The 25803-nt window shown below is 43.5% G+C and overlaps 1 protein-coding gene across 5 annotated transcripts in view; it reads right to left on the bottom strand.

The window, feature by feature from the left end:
- The window catches only part of FBLN2 (fibulin 2), a 106637-nt gene that overhangs the window by 57353 nt on the left and 23481 nt on the right, over nt 1-25803 (bottom strand). For 4 of the 5 annotated variants that reach the window (XM_048957588.1, XM_048957586.1, XM_048957585.1 and 1 more), the window contains exon 2: nt 13271-14736. In XM_048957588.1, coding sequence (XP_048813545.1) covers nt 13271-14609 — 1339 coding nt within the window. In that variant the 5' untranslated portion in view covers nt 14610-14736. Of the gene's footprint in view, nt 1-13270; nt 14737-19921; nt 20300-25803 lie in introns of those variants that run through there. The other variant, XM_048957587.1, reaches the window with a different exon arrangement.

The raw sequence follows: 25803 nt of genomic DNA, 5'->3' as shown, positions 1-25803 counted from the left end.
TTGGTTTTGCAAACCAGGACCTACTTTGCATTGCTGTGAGGATTTACTGAATCTCTGGGCTCAAAAGTTACAGAACAAACAGCTTCCTGCATCCCTAGGGGTGCCTCGTGCTGTGGCCCGACCTCCAGTTGCCAAACCTATGGGGACCTCAGCAACACTACACTTTTTCGGAACAAGACTGGATTTTCCATGTGTTTATATCTTAAGTCTTTTCATTCAGCTAGCAAGCATTCCTGCGGCACTGTGCAAACCCATGGGTAATGCTGCCAGTTAAACACTGCTGCTTACAAAACGCCAACTCTCAGTTACATAAATGGTGGCAGTGGCCACCACCACCACAGAGCTAACCTCTCCATTTGGGACAGCCTGACACAGGCAACATGCTTGGAAGTGCTTCAGTGTCAGGAAGAGAAGGATTTGGTTTTGGTTTGTTTTTTGTTTCCTAAAGCATGTACAAGGGACTAAAAGTTGCTCAGCAGTTTGAAAGTCAGTAACTAAGACTTTCTACCTGGGAATCAGAAAAGAAGGCAAGCAAAACAAGGGCATTTTCCAGCCTTATCTAAAGCTCCCCAACACACAGCTGGAAGTCACAGCACCTTTTAAAAAGCATTTGACACCCAACAGAGTCATGTGCCATCCATACACCAGCACTGGCTGCATTTGCACATTCATCCCGCATGTTGTGTAACTTCTGGAATGAACACCAGTTTGAAATTCTAGGCTCCAGCTCAGCCTGCATCCCTCTGCATGCAGGTACAGCTTTGTCTACTCTTCTTACTGGCTGCACACACAGTGCCAGCCCAAAGCTGCTCTGCAGGAGCCTGCGTGCTGCATCTTCTCCTAATTAGATCAAGATACAGCACAGATAAAACCTCAACTTCACCCCTTCAGTCCCATGTGAGACAATGCTGATAAACCTGCTTTGTATCACTAGCTCTGCCAGAAGGAAGGGCATGAAAGCAGATAATCTGTTTTCCACTCTTGGGAGAATGGCAACACGTACCCACAGCACTGAGCATACCACAGGCTACAGTGCCAGAGATATCAGTGCTCTTTACTCCATGGCTGACTGGCATTTTCCTCGCACTGCAGCTACACTCTCTCCCTTGTATTCATCATCAGCTTTGGCAGTTTCCAGGTTCTGATGACTCTGGAGCGGATTCAAGCAGCCAAAGAAAACCTCAGCAAGGTGGCAGCAAACAGCCAGCCAAAACAAACAAGGCAGGGCTAGAAAGCCTCTCCACTTCATCTCTGAGAATAGATTCAAGCACCACTTCAGCACAGTGGCCCTCTGGCCTTCCAGAATATGGGCTAATTCCTTTACTTTGCAGCATATATATTTTTTTCTTTCTTGGCATTAAACGATATAAAATATGAAAGTGCTGTGAAGGTTTCTGCACTAGTACAAATGCCTACTTGTGTTGCAATTGCACCAAAGTAGGGCAAGATTTGCTCCAGGAACTACAGTATTCCGACCTAGTATGAAGGCAGTACACAAGGACGATCCTCACGCTAATATATTATGAGATAACACAAATACTCTAGGCTTATCAAATATAACAATGAATTGGTCTCTCTCTCAATGGAAAAATAGAGCTACAGTCATCTGAAAAACTGACTTTAATCCATGTGCTTGTGGTCAGGCACATGATTAACTCCGTGGGGGAGCATGGGCTTTTCCACACCAGACATAAAACAAAGCAGTGTGAACATCAGTTCTGTTGCACTAGCATGGATGGGAGAAGTCTGTTCATCCATCAACACCAGCACTTTTTTTCCTAAAGGAAAGGGTTTGCAGTGCCAGATGAGATGCACTGAGCCCCCCCTGCCTGCCATACATAAGGTGGCTCGCTCGTGACCTCGGTGCCACGTTGTGCTGTGTGCTCTCAATGCTATTGACTGCATCTCCATAAACATCCATTACCCAGACATTCAATTTGGGGAATTTACAAACAAAAAGACAAATGGCTCTAATAACGTATTTGTATAATGATTAGACATTTCACGAGGTATTTGCTTGCTATAAATTAACTGTAAGATCTGGGAGAGGAATTTGAGCCTGACAGGAAATATAACAGACAGAAACAAATACGGGTTTTTTGCTGCAAAGAAAGCCTTGTGGAGTGAGAGCAGCTCACTTCACCAATGCACACGTGAAACGTAAGGAGGTCTTCTTTAAAGAGGGTACTTTGTTTCCAGGATTTCTAATGGTTAACAGTTGCCCTGTACTATTTCACAGTAATATAGGAAGAAGTAATAAAACTGAAATGAGTATATACCTTACTGGAAGTAATGGGGTTAATATGGCACTGACAGAACAGGATTTGACCTTCAAAGTCTTATTTCAAGAAATGTTACTGACTCCATTTAGAAGCTGAATGGATAAACTCCCTGAAATCTCAGGGTCAGATTTCAAAACTGCATAAAGCCGCTTCACCACACTACAAAGGGACTTCAGTGTTACCTAATAAAGGTAACAGATAAAGGTCAGATCTCATAGCCTGTAGTGGTGCAGACAAGCAGCAGTGCAGGTGAAGCATCCCACCATCCTGCTGCAGATGAGCAGTGTGCCCCGCCAGGCTGTGCTGGCATGCTGGGAGGTCGGCACTCACCCAAGTGAGAACAGTAACACAGTGCTGAAGGTTAAAGGTGGATCAGTTTCTGCACCAAAGAGTTTAATTAATTTAACCTTTGCACTTGAGTGTGAGAATAAATAGTAAACTTAACTGGCATCTGCTGCACCATACCAGAATTTTTCAGGACACCAATCTATTCACACTGAAAGGCAAACATTGGTTGACTCTAAAGGCTTCCACTGACTTGAACTGGTCAGTTATATCCATCAGAAACAACAAAGAAACAAGTTGTATAACTCTTTTTCATCTAGATTGGTCAACTTTCACCTAATGCCAAAGTGGTGGGAGCTTCTGCCTGTCCCACAGTGGATTCCAGGCATGCTGCAGCACAAGCTGTCTCCTGTTGTGCCTGGGGCCAAGCACAAAGGAGAAGGGGTGCATGCAGTCCTGAGAGCGTTGCTGCCCACTGCCATACCTGGGCAAGACACAACTCTGTATTTCAAGAATATATTTAAAGCACGTTAATTAGTTTACTGCCACAACCCAAAGTCTGAGACATGTACACAAGATCTTGGAAAGCCTACGCATTTATCTCCAATCTCACTTAAAGATACAAGCAAAACCACAACTTGCTTGTGACTACACATAAGCCAAACCAATTGAAATTAAACATTTATGTAACCCGGTAATGTAAAACAGACTTTGTACCGAACTCTCTTTTGATTTCAATGCCATAAGTTAAGACAATGCTTATCAGCTTTGACTGAGAACCAGTAAAAGTTTTATCATTAATACACGAGACGTTACTTAAGTGTGTGTTATCTTCAACAAAAACAGTTACTCAGAGTAAATATCTTACAAAATCCCTTGGCTAGAATAGTGTAGTTTTGAACCTGGAAATGGCAACTACTGGTAGTTTCATGAAACAAGCAATTCCAACACAAGAAAACTTAATGCAAATTGCAGATGAAAATTCTTGGATAAGGGAAAATTATACTAATCCGGAGCAGCTTATAGGCCATAAACAAGATGTTTTATAGAGGTATCTGAAGAATTGCAATTGTGCCTGCTTGTGCACTGCAGAGAAATAGCCATCAACTTGCTAGTTCCTTGAGCAAGTACCAAGTAGGGCTTTCCATGCCACCAAACAGATTATTAATTGACTTTATATTCTTATCTACAAGTCTTCCTGCTAGTGATTTCTCAGGACCATTATTTAAAGACTTTTTAAATATCTTTAAACCAATTCAAAAGTTTCTCATTCTGCTTTCAATGCAAACCACCACTTTAACCTTAAGAAAAGAGTTGTAACAAATGACTTTTTCATATAGCAATCTCTGCTTTCATTAAAAAGACACTTTTTCAGTAAGGAACTATACTTTCTGGAATTCCCTTTGCATGTGTCATGCACTTATTGACTCGCAGGAGGTTTGGTATTATGTATAACACATTCTGTTACAAATCCCTGGCAACGAAAAATGATTGTTTTCTAAGACTCTTTAGGATGATGTCTCAATCAGAACACGAATACAAGAAATATTTTTGATTCTTCATACAAGGTGCATAACCTTATAATGTTAACCCATTTAATCTGTGCTAGGAAAAGCATTCCAGTAAGTAACATGCACAGCACATCTCAAAACTCCAACAGGAAGTAACATACATATAGTGAGAGGTACGACAAAGAACCTGAAGTATCCCCAGAAGTTTTGCTGCAAGAGCTGATTTTTCTCCTCAGTTCTGTTCTCTGCAGATAAGCCAGCTCTCTGGCAGGTGACTAACACAGGTGAAAGGATGCTCCCTTAACCACAAGTCCACAAAAGTTGGCTCTTCCAAGCCTATCGGAAGGGAAAGAACTGACAGGCAGCACAGGTGGAGGGGATAAATCCACTATGATGTTCTGTGATAACCAAGAAAAGTATGAAAGGTAAAGATGCAGCACAGTTGCTCACCAACATAAGGGAGAAGATGCACATTTTTCTTGAAATTAAATTTTTACATATCGACATCATACAAAATAAAGTTCATCCTAAAAAACGTATTTATCCATGAGACACATTCACATGCTCAACTTAAATTACCTTAGTGGAAAGGTATATAACACTGTAAACAAACCTAACTCTTGCAATACAGGCTGCCCGAGATGCAAGCAGAAGCTTGCCATAGGCTTGGTAACAGCAAAAGGGGAGATTTAGGTAAGAAGCTGGGAGGATGTTTTTTTACTCAGAGGACAGTAAGGCTGCCCAGAGAGGTTGTGGGTGCACCAACTCTGGAGGCATTCAGGGCCAGATTGGATGGGGCCCTGGACTGCCTGATCTAGTGTGTGACAACCCTGCCTAAGGTAGAGGGGTTGGAACTGGATGGGCTTTATAGCTCCACCAACATAAGCCATTCTGTAATTTTGTTAGTAGTTTTTAAACCCAGAACTGCTGGAACCATAAACATGTATTTTAGTATTCAGTAATTCAAAACTACAAATATCTCTGAGCCCTTGTAAATGCAAGCAGCATCCTTATAGCTCACAAAAGCAAGACAAAAGCAGCTAGCACTTGCGACAAGGAAGGAGAAGGAATTACAGTTCCACATTTTTACTTTTTTCCTTTTTGGTATCCAAACTGCACTCAGCATGAGCAGTCTGCCATGGGCAGCTGGACACATCTAACCTCATCTACATGCTCCTATCTGTGCACCTCATTTGCCCCTTGGTCTCCAGACAGATTGCAGTGAGCAGCTGCCTCCCTGTTAATACCCAGAGCTCCCCTGTTAGCCACTGTCCGCCACCTAATGAGGTACATCACCATCAGCAGGGTCCATTGATGGAGTAAATCCCAAAGCTCCATCAGGCAGTGAGCAACTGCAGACCCTCAGGCTCTATAACATCACTGCTTGCAGACCTGTTCCCTGCAATGTGCTTGTAGCAGCAGGGCAAAGGGCTCTGTGAGGCAACACAGCTCCCCTGCCCCAAGTACTGGCAGGGCAACATGCAGCAGGGTGTGCTGATCCAAATGATAGCATGACTGCTTTTTTCCTGTCCTTCCCTCAGACTTGGGCTTGGTGTCTGCAACACCAGTGCTTTGGGGTAGGAGTTTTGGACTTTCTGGTAGATTTAGAAGACAATCAGTCATCTCAGACACAGCACAGACAGATTGGGAATAGTCAATAAAACATAAAACCCACTCACACATAAGGAGATCTTTATAAAATCCCAATTACTGCTGGCTTGTTACCTAAGAATCCCTCAGAGGTAAGAGATATGGCTTGCTGAGAGGCCTGGGGTAATGAAATTACAAATCCTTTCATGAGTAAGCATATGCTACGTTCCTCTGGCCCACATATTTGAAACTGTTCAAAAGGTTATTGTCTGACAAAATTTGGAACAGAAATTACTACTTCTATTTGCTTCCCTCTAACAAGCTATACTCTGTGTCAATACCTCAGTGATTGATTATAACACCACAAACACTACTCCAAATAAGTCTCATTTTAATTCTGTTTCTTAAGAGAAGTACTCTCAGATACGTACTATAAAGGTGCCATCATCTGAGATACCCAGGAGCCCAGGGTTCTTGTGTTTTCAAGAGCTTAATTAAGTGGCACAAGACAACCCCCATCTCAATTCCACAGTTTGTCTCCAGCACATTTTAATTTCATAATTGAGATCAAACGTTCTTGCAAACCACAGATGAAACTAACTTATCACAAAAGATGGATGATGTTTACCTCCACAAAATAGGTACAGAGAGTGAGTTTCCAAAGATATTTTGATGCCCAGGGGTTTTAGGTGATAACATGTTATAATAAATTAGATGCTCAACTCCAGTCACATTAATTATTTCAACATATTGGATTTAAACTGTCTTGGTACCCAAATCCCATGAAGTTAAAGGATGCCTGAGAATACCTGCCTGTGTTCCATGTCACTGCGGAAAACCTGTCCCAAGCAAACCCTGCCTTTTGAGTTCACATCAGGGCCAGCAGTGAGGCATGCACTCCCTGCTGGAAGCCAAAGTTTCATCCCATTTCACTCCTTCTTCAAACATTGTCTGCGGGTGCCCTTGGTGCCAACACTTAGCACAGTACATTCCCTTATAAGAAAAAGTGCTCCAGTCAGCTGAATGAGTAATAAATAGTACTTGTGCTTCAGGAAGAAGAGCACAGTGTATAAAACGTGTGTCAGTGGATGAAAACCTGACCAACCCACATCATCGCACCAAAGCGCTGAGAAAAAGATTCTGCTCTTCAGGCAAGATTAGCAAGACCTGAAGGAACGTACAAGTTCATCCCACCTTGTATCATACATTGTAGCTGCCAGCCATTGTCCCCAGGAGTTCAGAGCCTTATGAATAAGATCACACTGAAGTGAGCAGCTGCTCTGTTCAACTTTATGGAAGACAAAAGAAAACAAGAGACCCATCTTCTCCAACAGCTCAACTTGCAAGGTCAACTTGCAACAGCTCGTGACCTTTGGTAGGTATCTCCATTCTATTAAAGGGACAGATGATGACTGGAACAAGGTCTGTGGTGAGAAAGGCTTGGGTGAGGCTCACAAGGGGGATTCTTGCAAAAGAAAAGAAAGAAAAGAAAAAAAAAAGCAGAAAGAAGAATGCACTAAACTCAGAGCTTTGTGGATCACGTGGAACCTTGCCAGTTGGAAAGCCAGCAACAGCCTGACCTGCAGCAGCTCCCAAAACACGTACAGGCGAGCAGCAGTCATGCAGCAACTTGTCTAGAGAAATCAACTAGGCACAAACACAAAAACATCAACACTGACCTAGAAAGCGTGCCCCTGGCTAGGGCAAGTCTGGATAGTCACAATTCAGCTGCTGCCGACATGCCCAGGCCGGTAGGTTAGGTCAGCTCCTGGTTTGTGCTCAAATTCCTTAAGAGGAACCGTTCAGAGCACTTCACATGAGCTCAGTGGTGCATCCACTGAAAGCAGGAGCTCAGTCACATGTGGCAGAGCAGCACCTGGAGTTTTGATACCTTTGGCTACTGTTTATTTCAAAGTCTGCAAACAATTAGTGTGAATGCTCTCCTGTTATGTGGCTGGGGCAAGGTTTGGTTTACTGTGCTGTGTTCACGGTCCTGTGCCATGAGCAGTGTCAGATGCACACCAGCCTGAAGTTACTGCTCTCATTAACATAGGAATGTAGCAAGGGATGAGCAAGGGGAGAGGACTAAGAAGAGAAGCCTCTGGTACACAGTAGCATTCAGATACCACCTGGTAAGGTGGGAATGACATTTTGGGCAGAACAACAACTATTCTGTGGTTCTCTCTTAAAAAGCTTCTCTATTTTATTGCATTTTCATCCCTTTCTTTCTGTAAGTACTCTTGCCTGTCTTACACTCATTGAAGCTATCTTCCTCCATTATCCCTCTCAAAGCTGTGCCTACCCAAGAGACAGCTGAACACTCGCCTGGGGCTGTAGCTCAGCCCAATTCATACTGCTGGCCTGGAGGCTTTTTTCTCCCTACATCCCACTCTCCCCGGGTTTATTTTTATTCTGCAGTTATCTTAGTTTGAGGTTTCAGAGCTGATTTCTTCCTGCTGCAGAGAGAGCTGGGACCAAGTATATAATACAGATTTAAGCCTGAGGTAGTGCAAGTAAACATGAAAAAACACATCACCTAATATTTAAAAGTACAAAGTAATTGCAGTTTGAGATTGTGCTTCCAAAGCTTCCCTCTTTTCCACCCTCTGTGCCTTTTACAGCAGCAGCAGGACGGAGGGGTGAAGAGTTGGTGTGCTCAGGGAAGCCCTCAGTGCAGGTGTGCTCCACAGATCTCTTGTTTCCCATCTGTCCTCAGTTACTAAAAGCGAGGTCTTTCTTCATAAGCCTCAGTCCCTGAGCAAACACGCAGTAGGTGGATGGCTGAAAAACCTGCCTGCATCCTCAGGAGTTGCACAAGAGCCTCCCAGTGCCTCCTTCTGATAAGGATTCACTTGCAATGACTGCTATTTTCCAATCCACTGATCTTGTCTCACGAATTTACTTCAGTTGGAGAGCAATTATCCTTATCTCTGAAAATGACCATGATAAACTCATCCACAACTGGTGATTTTTTTTAAGTGGAAAAATACCTCTGTTCTGAAACACAATAGTTCCAGCTAGACACAAATTGCTATTCAGGCTGCCAAAAGCAGAACGCAAATCATAAAACATTCTCATCGAGGCTGCTCGCTACCTGAGCGAGCATTTATCCAAGGAACAGCACTGCTCTGGCAGTGCATGGGGAAATGGAAACAAGTAGGAAAAAAATAATAAAAACCTGACAGTAAGATCTTTAAATATGTTTTATTAAGCCCTTCCCTGTTCAGGGCATTTTTATTATGAGGAAATAGGAAATACAGAAATTAAAACTCCCTCTGTTGCTCCTGCAGTAAATGACAGGATAAGATCAATGTTTGGAAAGAGACTGTATCAAGACTATAGTCTCTATCAATCTCATCCTTTCCCTTGGTAACAGTATTTAATTTACACTTTCTCAGCTGAGTAATTACCTCTACTTTACGCTTACTATTCCTTTAGGAGTGGATTAATTAGCATTTGCCACAGCAGCTTCAATGGGTCTGCATGTGGCTGGAGAACTCTTCAGTGTACAAATGGGAACTATGACAAGTGCACTCAGTTTGAAGACAGAAGTGTTTCTACAGCAGAGTGGTGCGGGCTGACACAGAGCACAGAATGGTGAGCCCCTGTGCAGCAACAGCCACCAGCCCTGCTGGGGCAGGTACCATCTGCTGGGCTCAGCTCCCCAGAGCCACCAGTGTCCCCTTGGGCCTGCTGCAGGGCCACTGGGGATGACCACAGCAGTGCCCTCTCCCTCCCTTGGTGCTGTGAGTGCTGGGCTGCCATAGGGAGCCATGGGGCCCAACCCCATGTAGCACCCAGGTAATCAGCAGAACTGCTGCTTGAGGAAAGCTCAGAACAGCTTTCCAGTATCTAGAGGGGGGCTGTAAGAAAGAAAGGGACAGACTCTTTAGCAGGGTTTGCTGTGACAGCACAAGGGGAAATCGTTTTAAACTAAAGGAGGGGAGATTTAGATTGGATATAAGGAAGAAGTTTTGTACACTAAGGGTGGTGAGGCACTGGCACAGATTGCCTGGAGAGGCAATGGTGCCCCGACCCTGGAGACATTCAAGGTCAGGATGGAGCAGGTTCTGAGCACCTAATAGAACTGTACGTATCCCTGTTCAGTGCAGTGGACTAGATGGCCTTTAAGAGTCTTTCAAACAATTCTATGATTCTAAAACAGTAATGAGGAAGAAATCCTGAAAGAAGCAGCAGTTTGCTGGAGAACATGAGTGAAAATGCTAAATAGATAGCTTTGCTGGAGGTTGTGAAACACAGTGCAATAGCACACCTCATTGTACACACCTGTGTCTGACAGCAGCAGCGGCAGGCAGACAAATTTGGCCCAGCCCAGACCTCACAGCCTCCAGCTGACATACAGATGGACAATGGAGCACAAAAGGAGAATGCGCATCAAAAGGCAAAATTAATCCGAGCACCTACTCACATTGTTTCTATCATAAGATTGCATGAGGCAGCAGAGACTTGGCAGATGAAAGCTCAGCTACATGTAATACTGGAGTGAGATACAGAAAATATAAGTCACAAAGCCAAGTGATTAACCAGAGGCACCAGGGATCCAACCACTGATTCCAGGACACAGCCAATAGGAAGGGAAAAAAAATGCAATAGCAATCTACTCTAGGATGAATTTTCAGTGGCAACAAATGTTTCTGTGAAGACCCTTATACTTCTCTAAGCTCCCGGGAGAAAGAAATACTAAAATAAATAACACAGTATGTAGAAAGTCCCCAGAGACACAAGAAAATGTATCACTTGGGGACTTGGGAACCCAAATAAAGACAGGGGAAAAAAAGCAATTAAGATGAAATTTTAGTAAGTGTACTGAAGATTTCAAGGAAGGACAACCTAAAATAAAGCAAGTCCACCCCCACACACAGACTGATGAGAAAAGCAGAAGTCAATTAAGTGCAAAAAGAACGGAAGCAATCCCCTAGGCCAGCCTGCTTTGCAGGGCAGCCAATGCTGGGCACACACAGCCTGGGGGCTCCCGCATCCCCATGCAGCCAGGCTGGAGAAGATCCTCCCCAGAGCTGCAGGCAATGAGGCTCACATTGCAACCCCAGAGCTGGGCCTACCCACATCCCTTGTAGGGCTAACTGTGTGCAGCCCCCAAGGGGAGGCTGAATGCAGCTGGAGGTGTGGCAGCACTTTGTTACAATAGCAGCAGCCCTGCTGGGGAACAGCAACATGGCCATGCAGGTTTTAAAGATGAGAGGAAAAGATATTTGGCAATTCGAGCAGATTACACCACTTCATAGTTAGAAATAACACGCACAAAATTTATGCTTTCATTCTACATCTGCAGGCAGAATTAATGTTCCTTTCAAGGCTGACTAATGTCTTCACTTGCCCTCTATCACCAGCTCAGGAATCACCAAAGAGACAGAAGATGTATGTGTTTTATTACATGGAACATATGGATCTGCTCACATGAGTCACAACCACATCAATTAAAAGAACACCGCCACCACAAGAGAAAATCCAGCAGTCCTTAGGCACAAGCACTGCAACTAGTCAGGTCCAGGGAGACTTCTGGTTTTGGGAAAGGTTCTGCAGCTCCCTCACAGCACATGGGCATCACTTTTTGTTACTATCCAGCAAGAACCTCAGCTAGTCCTGTGCCAGCCAAGCAGTTCCCATAGATGACAGATTGAAAGCATCCTAAGGAGACTCCAAAATGTGGCAGCTAGTTCTATAGAAGACCTCTTTCACCCCAAAAGCCTTTCTTAAACTCTATTACTGAAAATTTAGGAATGTTTCACCAATGTCTCATTTTTGAGAAGGGGAAAAAAAAAAAAACAACAACAATTTAAGTAGACTGGATTAAAATATCATCAGAAGATAGGTTCTTGTTCAGTGGTACTAACTCAGACCTATGTATAACACAACCTTGATACACAGCTCAGAAGAGATGTTGCAGTAGGCTGCAAGAAATGAGGGAAGAGCTTTAAGCATAGCCTGGCAGTGTAAATCTGAGCACAGGTAAACTCAGTGCACAATCTGGGCACCTACTTTTTGCCACTCACAATTCACAGAGCAGACACAGGTGTTATTCTTTCATTCAGGTTAGACAAACTGGAAGGTTGGAACCAGTTTACCCCTTGGATCATCAGTCAGCCAGGCCTAGGAGATTCATCTTTCACAGAACAAACGTATCTAGATGTGAAATAAAACAGGCATCTATGAAGAGAAGGTAGCACAGAGGTAAGGCTTGAAGCATGTAAACTATCCATCACATCACATTTGACAGCCTCCATCTGTTAATGACATCCCTCTGCATGGTATGTGTGTTCAGCCAATGTTTTCTCATTTCAAGGCACTGGGTTCAAGCTGCCTTCTTGGAAGCTGCCTGGCTTACTGTTAAGTTCTGCAGGTAGAACTGATCTGTAGAGCATTGTTCTGCTGAAATCAAGACATCAAGGTCTGACTTGGATTATGGCTGCTATCGCTGACTATGAAGTCAACTTTTACAATAAAAACACACATGAAAGAGAAAGAAGGGGCTATCATCTCCATTCATGGACCTCATACCCCTTTAATTTGGTAAACAAGGCATGCTGCTTACATGGGGACCGAGAGCCTCCGCTCTTTCTCAAACCTACCACCTCCTATCTCCTGTAAACTTCTCGAGTAGATGGACTAACACGTAGAAGGGCTACCTAGGTAACCCAGGAAGAAATATCACTGTCTAGGGAGTAATCAGTATTCTCGACTCAGACTGCAAGTATTATCCATTTGAGTTCTCATGAGAACATTTTGTGCCACATCTTGAAAATGGAGATATTACTCTTGATTTGATGAAAAATGAATTGAAAATATGAGCTGTATATGTGCTAATTTATAGCGATGAAGTTTGCATTCATTACTGTAATGAGCACTGCATAAAGCGTATAATCAACATTCACTGAAGATGTCAAGAGGAATCCAGAGGCAGAGAGGAAATGCATACACTTGCCACAGTTGATCATAAACATCATCAACTTCCAGCCCCCTAAAAAATCCAAAGCAGGAGGCAGTCCTTTCTCTGTACTAGTCCTCAGTGGTGTTTGAATGTATCTACCAAGTTCTTCTACTAATGAGCTTAGACAGCCTTTCAGCCATAGGATAAATATTACAACAAGTGCTGTAAATGTTTGTGTAGGATGCACGCTGTGCCCTAGAAGCATAACCATCTCACTCCTTCCTCTAGTAAAGGATGAAAGCTACAAATATGATTACATTCAGCTGGTAACTGGAGAATCCAAACAGATAAATAATTAAATCCAATTTCTTTCCTGTACAGTAAAAGATTTCTCTGACCTTGCACTAGAAATGAAGAAGAGAAAATAATGAAAGGTAAAATCATTATCTGAAATAAAGTTAAAACACACGAAAAAAGCATCCACAGTCTGCGAAATCAAAATAAGGCAAGCAGTAGTGAAACAGTAGCTGTGGAGTCATATGAAAGACAAACCACCTTCTGAAAGAGCTAAAAGAAGATAACTGGAGATTTGCTTGACTTCATATTCGTGTGGAGTGAAAATAAGGAAAGAGAAATGCCACTGCAAGTAAGTGTTACATAGACATCTACATATCTACACTGGAAATAGTCCTTACCTTCTGGTAATCTGGGGTTAGCGTGAATAGAGTTGGGGTCCCCAACTTCCTCAGGATGGTAACGATAAAGTGTCTGTGACTGCTTTTGGGATGACTGACTACGGTCTTCCTTTAGAGCAACAGGGGGAGAGGTTGTTGCACTGAACTTTACCTTGGGAAAGGCATTTCCCTCATGTGTTTCATGGGAAGATTTTGCTGAACTTGGCTCTGTTAAATTCACCTCTTTCAAGTCTAGATGAATACTGTTCCCCGGGTCTTCTTTTCTGGCATGCTTTTTCATTTTAGAATGGGGTGCTCTTTCATGCTCATTCCTTTCCTTGTCCCCCTGCTTCCCCTTTTGTCTCCTCTCCAGTTTCCCCAGCTGTTTGGGTGTCTCGGTTGTAGCTGTGGTGTGCTCCAGAGGAGCAATGGTTGTTACTGGGGCTTCCTTATACGTTGTTTGCTGGGGAGGTGCTGCAGTGGTGCTGGGCACCCTCTTTCGCTCAGTTCTTTCTGTGGCACTACGAAATTCAGAGAGGAGCTTTGGTGCTGGTGTGGTGGGTGGAGTGGTTGTTTCCTCAGCATATGTATCAGCCACAGCTGAACTTGAAGGGGCAATGCTGGCTGGTAGGTAGTCGTAATCCTCGCTTTGCTCTTGGCTGATGCTCTCCTGCTCGAAATGGGAAGAATAGCTCCTGTATTTTTTTGGAGATTCCACCTGGGTGTTGTCTCCTTCCGGTGCCTCCTGGTCGTAGCTGTACGGATCGTCGTAGTGCCTCTCTGGTTCGTTGTCTTCAGCATCCATGGGACTCACAGTGTTTAAGGCGAACGTGTTACAGTCAGGAAGCTGGTAGCACATCAGCTCACCACCAGCATTTGGACAATGGCAGACCTTGCACGGGGGCATGTGGAAGGTATGTCCTGCTACATATTTCTGCCCCTCGTGGAGGCAGCCTATTCTTCCACACTGAGGGCACCCGTCCGCTGGCACCACCGCATCAATGCAATTTGGGGGCAACTCTGGGCACAGCATGAACTGGCAGCTGATCTTACCCCCTCCCTTGGGGCACGAACACTCAGTGCTTCCAAAGTCCACGAAGTAAGACTGCCCTTCGGGTACTTTGCCATTGACGAAGCCCACGTTGACACAGTCATAGTACTGGTAGCCCTCACATGTGCAGCCGTGCTGCAGACACGTGGCACAGCACTCACCAGGCTCCAGCACATCGTCGATGCAGTTGTCCAGGGGCTGGCACTCCACACCTGTGCAGTCCCTCTGTGCATGGGAAACGCCGCTCCACAGCAGCATGAAGAAGGCAGCATTCAGACAGCTCCGCTGCCAGCTCTGGTGCCTATCCATAGTCTTCCCAAAAACACAGCTCCAGTCCAAAGCTGCACTTCTAAGCGTTGCTGGTTTCTTTCCTAGAAGGCTGTATATTCAGTTCCAATTCTGCAGCGTTTTCCCGAGTTACCTTTTCTCATGGACCCTAGAATTATGAAAGAAAACTCTGTTAAAGACTACACTCAGCACATATCCTGTTAAACATTAGAGGTCTTTAAAAGTTGGGATGAAATCCAACATCTGGAAACCTAAGTATGAAATTAATCATAAAGTCTTCCAAGCATTGTAGGCACTAAGTTTGAAGTTACAAGCTCCCCCCCCTGCTACTCCAATGCCTATTTCTAAAAAGAAAAAAGGCTTTTACTATTCTATTTTTAATCTGCTCAGAATATATGTGCATATTAAAATAAAAATAAGGTCCTTATACTTCGTGTCCCTTTGTTAAATCATTCTTTCTAGGAAAAAAAAAATGAGAGAGATTTTTTTGGCAGATAATAAACAAAAGGACAGTTGCTCCTCTGTAGATACAAATTTAAGATATTTAATCTTTTTGTTTTAATTAGAAAGATCCAAATCTTAAAGATCTTTCATGGCCAAAACTCAGCCTGAGAATTTGTCTGTTAACACATGTGAACTCAAAATAACAGGAGTTTTGTTCTGCCTCCTTCCTCCATTTAGCAATCATTTGCACTTCAGTTCTCAGCATTAACAGTTATTTTCTTGCCCCAGTGGTGCTAAAATAGAACTTCTTGGTATACTGCTGTTACCAAGTGGTTAAACATCATATTAGCTATCCTGCAATACATATTAGAGGCCGGATCCTCAGCTCAGAAGTTGGCTCAGTTCCACAGCAGGCCTGCAGTGCACGGGGGATTGATTGCATGCACTGGAGTTACAACCAATGCACAACCAACAGGCGTTCACTCCGGTTCAGGATGCACCACCAGTGGGAACCGCTTCTTTTCTTTTTGACAGCACGACTGTTCCTTTATACAGAACTTCTACACTGTGAATAGAATGGCTATTTAAAAATCAAATGAATTGGCACGATAAAACTTTGCTAAAATGGGTTGAGGAAAAGAAAGTTGTTGTTATTTAATCATTCAATCCTTTGACTGTGGAAAAGTCCAAGGAAATAATCTGTTGGCCTTCACATCAAAAGCATGCTCAAAATGCTATACTACTAGCATGGAAAAGTAGATAAAACAGAAAAAAAAAAGTTTGTGTATAAGATTCTATAGAATTTACAATCTGATTATTTTTCCAGAACCCCTCCCAAAAAAAAGAAGAAAAAGAAAGACCCTGAAACTTTTATCTAGCGGGTTAAACGTAGACACACCACCAAGAACAATAAACCACACACGCAACAGGAATCCTGCCAGAAAATCCATTCAGAAAGATTACTTCTCCCATTCAAACCGGGCTTCCAACAAGTCTGCTTAGGCACTGCTGGAAAGCAGCCAGGCCGTGGGAAAAGCGTGCCTGTTCTGATAAGATATGGACAAACTGTGCTGAGAATTTCCACAGCTCTGTCCTGGAATCTGAATTACTTCAGTGCGTCGTACAGAGATACAGTTCTTATAAATGAAAGGTTTTTACTACTATTTGAGTATATTAGTTCAGCATGCTAACGGACACCAACAATGAGAAATAAAAGCTTCAGAATGTATGCTAATGGCTTGGAAGAAGCTCACTTTTTCAGAACTGTTCCCAGAAGAAGGATATTTTGTCCAAGGGAGTATTTTGCAATAGGTGGTGCTGAAATTAATTTTTCAGGGTGCAGTCTGAGAATCAATAATTTATCCTATTTCCAGCACCTTCTGCGGGTAATCAAAGTGTGTAATTATTACCTTGCTTTAGCCAGGGAACAAAGAATGGAAGGTCAGTTAAAAATAAGCTCCCTCAGTAAGGTTCCCACAGCAGCCTTTTGTCATCATTCCCTCCCATTGGTACCTCCTGGTGTTAATGCTTTGGCACATGGAAGTCAGTTCTGCTCCTGTGGGATCACTGCTGGTGCAGCTGTGCCCAGCCCTGCCCGCTGTTCCTCTTCCATCCCAGTTCTTCCCAGGTGCTTTGGGTGTCACAGCCCCACATTTGGCCATGCATGCAGGCAGGGCACTAGTTGCCCACAGCTTGTGTACAACATTCACTTTTTACATCCAAACAGCAACTGTTCACGGTCCAAAACAGAAACTCCAAGCAAGAAACCCCCAAATTAGCTCCTGTCTTGAGGTAAGAAGCACAAAGCCACTGATCCAGCCTGCCTAGAAGCTCAAGCACTGCTGAAGACTTACCAAGATAAACCTAGGAATAGCAGATTGTTTCCCCCTCTGCATTCTTCCCATCACCTCACAAATACAGTCCCATTTTCCTGAAGGACGTCCCTGACTGCCCTACCTGGTCCAGCTGCCTCCACCTCCTTGCTGCCCGAGGGTTTGCATGTTTGCCCAGGCACTTCCAGTTTTTCTTCTGTTATTTCCTTGCTTCCTTTCCTCTCACTCACGCAGAGGGCTGGAATGCTCAGGGCCATGATGAGCACCATCTCTGCTCCCCACCTTCCATACCTGTTGCTCAATGCCTTGTTCAGTCACTCAGACACCTTGTATCCTTTCTTGTTTGATACCCTGAATATTCAGTTTTCAAGCTACCAACCTCAAACTGATAAGGTCCAAATCCTTACAAAGCCTTTTTCTGTTGATAACATCACAATTTTCCTTATCCTCAAGCTCATTTTCTTTCATCAGAGATTTCTCGTTTCTGACTCCAACAAAAGCATCTCTTTTTATTCCTCTAAAGCACTGCATTTTCCCTGTACTTTCTCCATCTGTTCCCCACACCCATGGCTCCCCTCCGCGAACCCATAAACTTGCATATCATAGAAACAGCCTCTATGTCAGGCACAGAGAAAAAGATTGGAGTGAAGCAGGCAAACGCAACTGTTGAGCACCATTGAGGAAATGCTCCCACCTGAGCGAGAGAGCCCTGCCCAACCCACAAAGCAGATGTGGGACAGCCTCTGGATCCTTGCTGCTGGAAGGGGCTCTGGGGACAGCAGCTAATTACTAGCTAACAGCATCAAAAGCTAGAGCAGTGAAATCGTAATGTCATACAATGATTCCTCAGCTCCTTCTTTCCACACGATACCTAGGAAAGGCAAAGCACTTCATAACAGCTTTAAAGAAGTTGAGATTTTAGATGAACATGAAGGGCAAGCACATGTCTTCATGGAAAAGAGAATGAGAATGCCTCACGCTGCAGATGAAACCACTACCTGTGCACCATGACCTTGAAGGCTAACATCAGCAGCCACCAGAACTGCAACTAGCACTTTTATTCAGTCTGGGGACAGAAATTTACAAATACTGAGATTTCTGCAAAACAATATCTCAGAAAGTGATTTTCTTGAATCAAAGTCATAACATAAAGTCAAAATGAAGAATGTTGACTTGATTAGTTTGGTATTACTTGAAAATGCTGATGAAACCAATGTGTTCCACACAACATCCAGACATTTCAAATGTGCAAGATCTTTAAATTATGAGGAGTACTTTACTGGAAGATTTTTTTCCAGATGGTTTCATTTCAGTGCTAAACCATAAGGCTCATTGTAAGTAAGCAGAGGTGACAAGAGGTGCTTTGCTTCAAAGCCTTTACAGGAACATGATCTCTCCTGGTGAAGGTTGTTCCTGAGACAGCAGAACAAATGCAGAAGGTGTACATGTGTGAAAGAGATACTGCAGGATCAAGAGCATTCTTTCAAACGTTCATGGGGAAAAAAAAAAAAAGACAGAAGTTTATAAACAAAAAGCAATAAGCAGAATAAATTCAGCCCACTGCAGAGAACACCTGCATGAGATCCCACTGATGTCCAGCTTTGAAGAAGCATCTGTGATTTAGCCAGTCAGAGCTATGACAAACAGTACAAGCAGAATTATTTTTCTCTCTATCCTACCTCTATGTCCCTCACTAAATGGCTCTTTGCTGGAATAGTAAAACCAGCAGTAATGTTCTGCTATGCATTTTCTCCTTTGGAGCAGCACGTGGGGCCAGATGCAACCAAATGAAGGCAGAAAATGGCAGACAACTGCCCAACTTGTCCTGCGCTGTGCCAGGGAGCACAGTCCCTGCAGGGAAGAGCTGTGAGTGAGATGCTCTGCTTGTCTGTTCATCTATACAATCAGGTCTCATGCATATAGAGAAGGAAGTCCACACGTACACTAATATGGTTAGATAGCAAGAAGGGAATGCAGTAGTGGCACTCACCACCTGTGCACAAATCAAGACAGCAATGCTATCAAGGATTCTCCTGGCCTCCTGGTGCAACCCAGTACAATCTGGCTCAAGTTGCACAAAGCCATGACCAAACACAGGCCCATTCTCTGATGCTGAACCTCTTCCCTATCACATTGGTAAGAGCGTTGCAGTAGGTACAGTAGAGGCTGAAGCACAAATGCACACCCATATCGTACACACAACAAGGCATTCTGCTTGTGTATTTAGCACCTCTCCCCAGCCAGACCTCGCTGCTCTGCTGCAGCTGCCAGCAGCTCTTAAATGGCTGCAGTCATAGCTTAGACTACGAGTGGAAGAAGGGAGGGAATGGAAGGAAGTATCAATTTTAAAACAATCCCTTTAAAATGCAGGAGAAAAATGGAAATTTTTGAGAGGTTTTTCATGTATGAGAAACAGAAAAACCCTAAGCCCAGTAACTCCTGGCTGGGCTGTGCCAGCCCGTGGATTAAACCCTCCTTTCACACCCTTTCAATCCGGAAACTTGTGATCTCACCAGGCACTGGAAGTGATTGCTGCTGGCTGCTCCCAGCCCATCTTGCTAGCAGAGGTAACTACAGTGCTATTCACCAGATGGATGAATGAAAAGCAAAGATTTCCTTTACTGCTCTTATGCAACATACAGTGTGCAGAGCCATTCCCTTCTGCCTAATTAATGAAACCTGAGATGAGCTGGAGCCAACCTCCTCATTTGGGGCAGCTGGGCTGGGTGAAAAGACAAGTACGATAAACCCCAGTGAAAATTCAATTTGAAGGAGCTGCCCTTTTCTTATTGAAAGTAAAGCACAAGATACTTAGTCACTTCAGAGTTGTCAACGCTCCAGTTCTTGGCAAAATCAGACCGTTTTCAAGAGTCATAGCTTTTGCAGGTGGTTTTCCTTAGCTTTATTTTCAATAAGAAATAAGTTACTGCAAACCTTCTTTTCATGGAAAAGCTTAAAAAAATGGACATTTGGGAGCCCAGAGGATCATTACTTAATTCAACAGAGAACTCAAGTGTGAGACAAACAAGGAGTGAGAAGCACAAAATCATAACTCACGTGGATTCCTGAGAGCGGTTCCGACAAGACCTCCCTGCCCAGCACAGGCGCCCTGCAGAGATGCTCCTGATGCTCTCCAGGACGCTGCCCGTGCTCAAATCCAAACAGGAACCCAACACGCCAGAGTAATGGAAAAGTATCGCCCAAGGTATTTCAGCTGAAGCAGCCAAGCGTTAGGAATAGTGACCAGGCAGCTCTGGGACATATTCCTCCAGAATGTGTAGCTTTCAAATCCATTTTTGAAGAACTGGAGACTAAATGCAGCCTTGTTCCAAGTGAATGACGGGACAAAGCTGTGGAAGGGAGAGTCATGTCTTGGGTGTAGCGCTTCAATGCTCCCCCTTGCTCCAGCCCAGCCCAAAACAACAGGGCAGGTATTTGGCTCACTGAACAGCAAAATTCTATGTCATTGGGAGTCACCACTGCAGTAGATCCAAAGTGACTCAGTGGGAGGATGGCAGCTGCATGGAGTGATAGAGAAACGACTCACATGGGGGAAAGGAGGGGAACGGCAACAGCATCCCGCCCAGCACACGTGGAGGAGCTGGTCCTCGTCCCAGCTCTGACACACTGGCAATGGATTGCTCAGCAAAGGGGCTGTGTGTGGACGGGGGGCTGGAGCAGCCAAAACACGTGGAGTGCTGCTATGGCTGCAGAAAGCCTGCGCCACACGGAGGAGAGGATCACGGGTCCTGGAGCAGCGCAGACAGGCAGAGACATGCAGGCTCTTAAGCCAGCCCTACCCACCATTTTTTAAAACCTATTTCCCCATTGTGGGGCTGCAGGGCTTCCTAAAGCACAAGAGATCGAGTCTCTGTCAGTCCAGTGAAGATTTGGTTTCCTTCAGGACAATGTAAATGCCATGTCTGTGTACAGCAGGATCAGCATGCACTTGCAGCCAGACCAGGGCCATGCAGCTATGCAGCAGCCTAAGTATTTACTTTTAGCGAAAAGGTGTTTAATATCAATATACTTTTTTTTTTTAATTATTACTTTAACATCACCAAGTTTCAGCTGACTGTATATGAACCTCCAGAACACAATTAAATAATCCACCTATTTCCACAGCAGCCAAAAAAATCTGGGAACAGATTAAAGCAGAGCCAACAACAGCCATTCAAAAACATTTCCCAAGGCGCAGCCAACAAAAACGTGTCAAAGCTCATAAGTTATGAACTAATTAGCACAGGGAGAGCTCTTCTGGCAGCGCTCAGGCAGAGTGTGTCCCTGGGTTCCCCAGCACCAGGAGCAGCCACACATGGAGACACAGCTCTGCCACTGGAGCATCACCAGCACTGCCTCAGTGCTCCAGGCTCAGGTTAGCACTGTAACTACTGGTAGCTGCTTTGATGAAAGGAGGAAAGAAATTTTTAACATTTGCCTAACGAGTGATACACTTCAGTTTTCAGTCAGGAGAAAAAGTCCCTAGTTTTCACAGTACTCCCCATTATGGAGAACATTCTGATGGAAGCCATAAGTAACCAAAGCAGATCTTGTGCCTGTGTTTGGTCTCATAACCTGACTCCTCAAAAATAATCCTTTCAGGTCATGAGATACACTTCTTCACTTCCCTGACTTTCTCCAGGTTAATCTAGCCCTCTGCCTCTTCTCTCTGCTTCCCAGCACTCATACATTTTCAGGGCTGCTGCTCACTGTTACTAAGGAATCATAGATATAATATGGCTGGAAAAGACCACCAAGATCATTGAGTCCAAAGGCCAACCCATCCCCAGCATGCCCATGTCACTCAGTGCCAGATCTACATATTTTTGAAACACCTGTGGGGATGGCATCTCTACCACCTCCCTGGGCAGCCCTTTCCATGCCCTGGGAAAACCCAGCTGCAGTCTCAATGACAGTAACACGCAAAATCTGAATACCTTGTTTTCACACACATCTCCATCCCCTTTCACCGTATCCAACAGTAGCATGTGATGATACTTAGAACTTTCTTTAAAGAACGGATTCAAGCTTTGGGTTTGTTTCCTTAATCCAGTCTTCTGCTCTGTGGGAGCCCGGCCAGCACTTTGAACGTCACAAGCCTTTGCAGTGAGACTCAGTACAGACCTTTTATCTGGAACAGCCAAAATGTTTCCCCACCCTAAAACATAAATTAGTCAAAAGAAAACCTACTATTTAACCAACAGCAGTGTTTTTTCACATGTACCAATTTGGAAATAATTAACAACTGTTCTCATTGAGAGAAGAGTGAAGGGAATGGCAACACTATTTTCCGTACTTTATCTGTAAGGCAGGACCTCTCACCAGCCTGAACTTTAACTTCAGAACTGAAGAATTTGGTTTGAAGCTCTCCAGAGTAACACAGAGGGGTTTACTTCATCTGCAAATTAATTTCAAATGAATGTCAAAACAAAATACTAATACTATAATTTTGTAGCAAGTAATTTTTCAGTACGTGTCTTGGCCTTGTCATTGACATGATTAATAGTGAAACCCTATCTGCTGAGTTGAAAATAACCCTGACTGTAGAGTGAACATTTCATAGTCTCCTACTATTTGGGGTTCACAGTTTCTGCACATCTTCTATACAGAGTTCTGTCAACGTACATCTTTTGGTCCGTAACACACACAGTTGCTGTCTGCAATCAGGATTTTCCTAGGAGAAGGCCATGCACGACATCTTCCAAAATGCACAATGATTTTTTACATTGTACTGAAGTCCCCCAGAAAGGCCTGGGATCAAACCTTTTCCCTTTGTGACTCAACGGGATTCAAATCTGTTCCTCAAGGGAGCAAACAGGCTTTCAGTAACAACTGTAGCAACAAACCAACTCCTTTCATTAGCTACATTCAGCTCCACAGCTGAGAAAATACTCCTGCTCTCCCAGCTGCAGCACGCACCTAGCTGAGCCTCACAGGACACAAGGTGAACTTCTGCACACCCACTGCTCTGCCTGTGCTCCAGCTCTTAAATTAATAACACATAAGGAAAGCACAGGAGGCCATCACTGACTTTGTTCCATACAGAGAGGGCAATATTTGCCCTCTTACTCTGGATAAATGCTGTGGGAGAAAAACCAGGATAGGGAGTGGACGAAAAGCTAGCTCAAATTTACTCATTGAAAGCACACAGTTCGAGATCTTTGCCGGGTTTTAGAGGCATTGCTCTTGAAGGCTGCTGTCCTCTTCACCTCACATTTCAAGGAAATGTCTTTGTCTCGAGTCATTGAGATTACAGTAAGTTTTCCCAGAATTCTTCATTTCCCATGTCTTCACAACCCTGGAACAGCCCTGAGCACATTCTTACAGCTGGAATCACCCCAGATTTGCTAGTTCTGCTCCTGACGTTGATCCTGAGAGTTTGCTGCACTCTATTCAGAACAGAGAAGGGACGAGAATAAGCAACACGAGAAAAAACAATTGCCCTCACCATCACTTCTGTGTCCAAGGCTTACCAGGAGCGAGCCCAGGATGAACTACAAGCTCCACAACACAGCACATTGCACGTATCCTTTGGTATGACAAAGATAAATGGGGTTTATTTCAGCACTCACAAACATACCATCTCTCCACCCACATATGAGACGACGGACTGCAGACAGAGCACATCTGTAGTGAATGCATGTACCACGAGCCACATTGCCTATCATAAAATTAATAAAGTCCAGAGAAAGAAACAATGATCAATCCTCCAGCAACAGTTTCCTATCATATGGTGACAAAACAAATCCCAAATCAGTTATTATATATACACCAATTAAATTCTTTTGCTAGAGAAAAAAAATCATTGTAATGTAGGAAAAACTAGAACATTTGGTTAAAATGTTCTCACAGAAATGTTAATTACCACAGGCATTAAGCAAACGGAAATCAAAGTCTACCATTTGTTGAGTACTTTTCAAAGTTTTAATGCAAAAAATGTGCTTGAAAGAAACCTTCAATTTTTCCTCATGAATGAAAGCAAATCCCTGCAAATGAAGCCTACATCTATCATGCTGCTAATCAGTCAGCAGCCACAGATGCAATCCATCAAAACCGTTCCTGTGCAAACTTTCCATAGAAGATAATGAAATTAATTTGTTTTGTTGGATATCAAGATGTGAAAAGATGCCCACTCTGTTATGTCATCTTGGAGTCCCTCATTCAGACAACAACAAAGCCATGCATAACTAATAGAAGTTACTCTCACAATATCACCCATCTTCAACCCTGTGTTTATTCTTTGCTGATCCTCTAAGACTGAAGAGTTGAGTAAGAGAACTTGAGGACTGCTGTATGATTCTTGGTTTTGGAAAGTAAACCACAGATACATGGGCTGAGCAGGAGGGAGGGAAGTTTTGCTTCTCAGAGGGCAACAAATCCTCAAGGTGACACGACAAGCAGGTTTGGGGCCCAGGCACCCAACTCACACACAATGCTTGAGACCTCTTATGGTATCTTCTGCAGCACACAGTGATGGGAAACAAACTGGATGTTGCCCAGTAGATGTCTACTTCCTACAGACACAGCGAACCAGCACCCTGCCAGAGGAGACCTGGGTGGGCAATGCCCTGAGCCATGCTAATCCTCTGGGAGGCACCAAGGCCAGTAATACTGCCTCATTCACTGAAGATTAAGATCTAGAGGTGTTCTAGATGAAATAGCCTCATTAAAACTCACTGACAACCAACCTGACACAGAGTTAAAGCTTTTCAGGGGCTGCCATAAAATAAAAGCAATGTACTTTGAAACTCGTGTAAGTAGAATACCTAGTATTATTTCAGTCTGAAAGGTGTCAACATGCAAACACACACACACACAAATAAATACACATATTTATTGTACTCCCCTCACATGTGAGGATACTTTCTTGGAGAGAAGACCAGTGCTTTTTTCAGCAGACTGTACAGAATTTCATGCAGACATACTCAGTCATCACAGATAATTTGTTCTTCATCTAAACACTTCTAGTCAATTTGTGCCCCTGGATGCACCTATTTAGTTCTTGTGATCACAGTGATTTGTGGTTCTGTACACTATTTACCCTACAGACCAGAACAATATTAGAAGAGCAAGTGTTGTTTACTTTGTAAGTTATGAATTACATTTTCCATTACCACAGGAAGTTAGTATAGATTGCTGTGCAAGTAAGCTACCCATAGACCTGAATATTTATCATCAAAAAATACAAGTAAGCCCATCATAACTTGCAACTAAAGACAGGGTACTCAAAACTAAAAATTTTAGCAATCCAGAAATGCTGACAACACAAAGCCTGATTTTGTTCCAGTGAGGAACATGCTATATTTTAAAAGATATTTAACAAGGAGATTGGGCATCAACAGCCACCCACAAGAAAACAGGTCTTACCACTGAAAGAACCAAGTGGACTTACTATAATATTTATGCAAGGAAGTCAAATACTTCCACATAAAATAAGAAGTAGCATATACCCATCTTCTTGCATAGAGTTTTTGGAAAATTAGAACACTGCTGATTTGATTTTCATGTCAGACAGCACCCAGATATTCCTCCTAAGATGGAGAGAGAATCCAGAGCAATCCACTGCTCAGAGTTCTATTTTTGCATTAAATCACATGCGTTCAGCTAACTCTCACTAACACAAAATGCAAACTGATTATTTTTTTTCATATATTACTTGGTAGATGTGCATATGATTTAAATAACAGGAATACTTCTTTTCCTTTGACAACATTTTTGTTGCTGTTTTTGTTCTTGGTACATTAAGATACGTACGCGTACTTTGGTCGGTGTTTCTCCTGTGATGGGAGGAAAGTATTTTATTTTCCAACTGAAGACAGCCTGCAACTCTAATATGATTTACGTACGGGGAAAGAAACTATTAACAGAGGGGAAGAAGAATGAGAAGATAACCACATCCCTGCTCCATGCTCATTATGCACAGGCCAGAACAAGACTGG

Source organism: Lagopus muta, chromosome 11 (genome assembly GCF_023343835.1).
Source record: "Lagopus muta isolate bLagMut1 chromosome 11, bLagMut1 primary, whole genome shotgun sequence".
In the NCBI taxonomy this organism is placed as follows: domain Eukaryota; kingdom Metazoa; phylum Chordata; class Aves; order Galliformes; family Phasianidae; genus Lagopus; species Lagopus muta.
The sequence above is the reverse complement of the archived record's forward strand: the minus strand, read 5'-3'. Positions and strand labels throughout refer to the sequence as shown.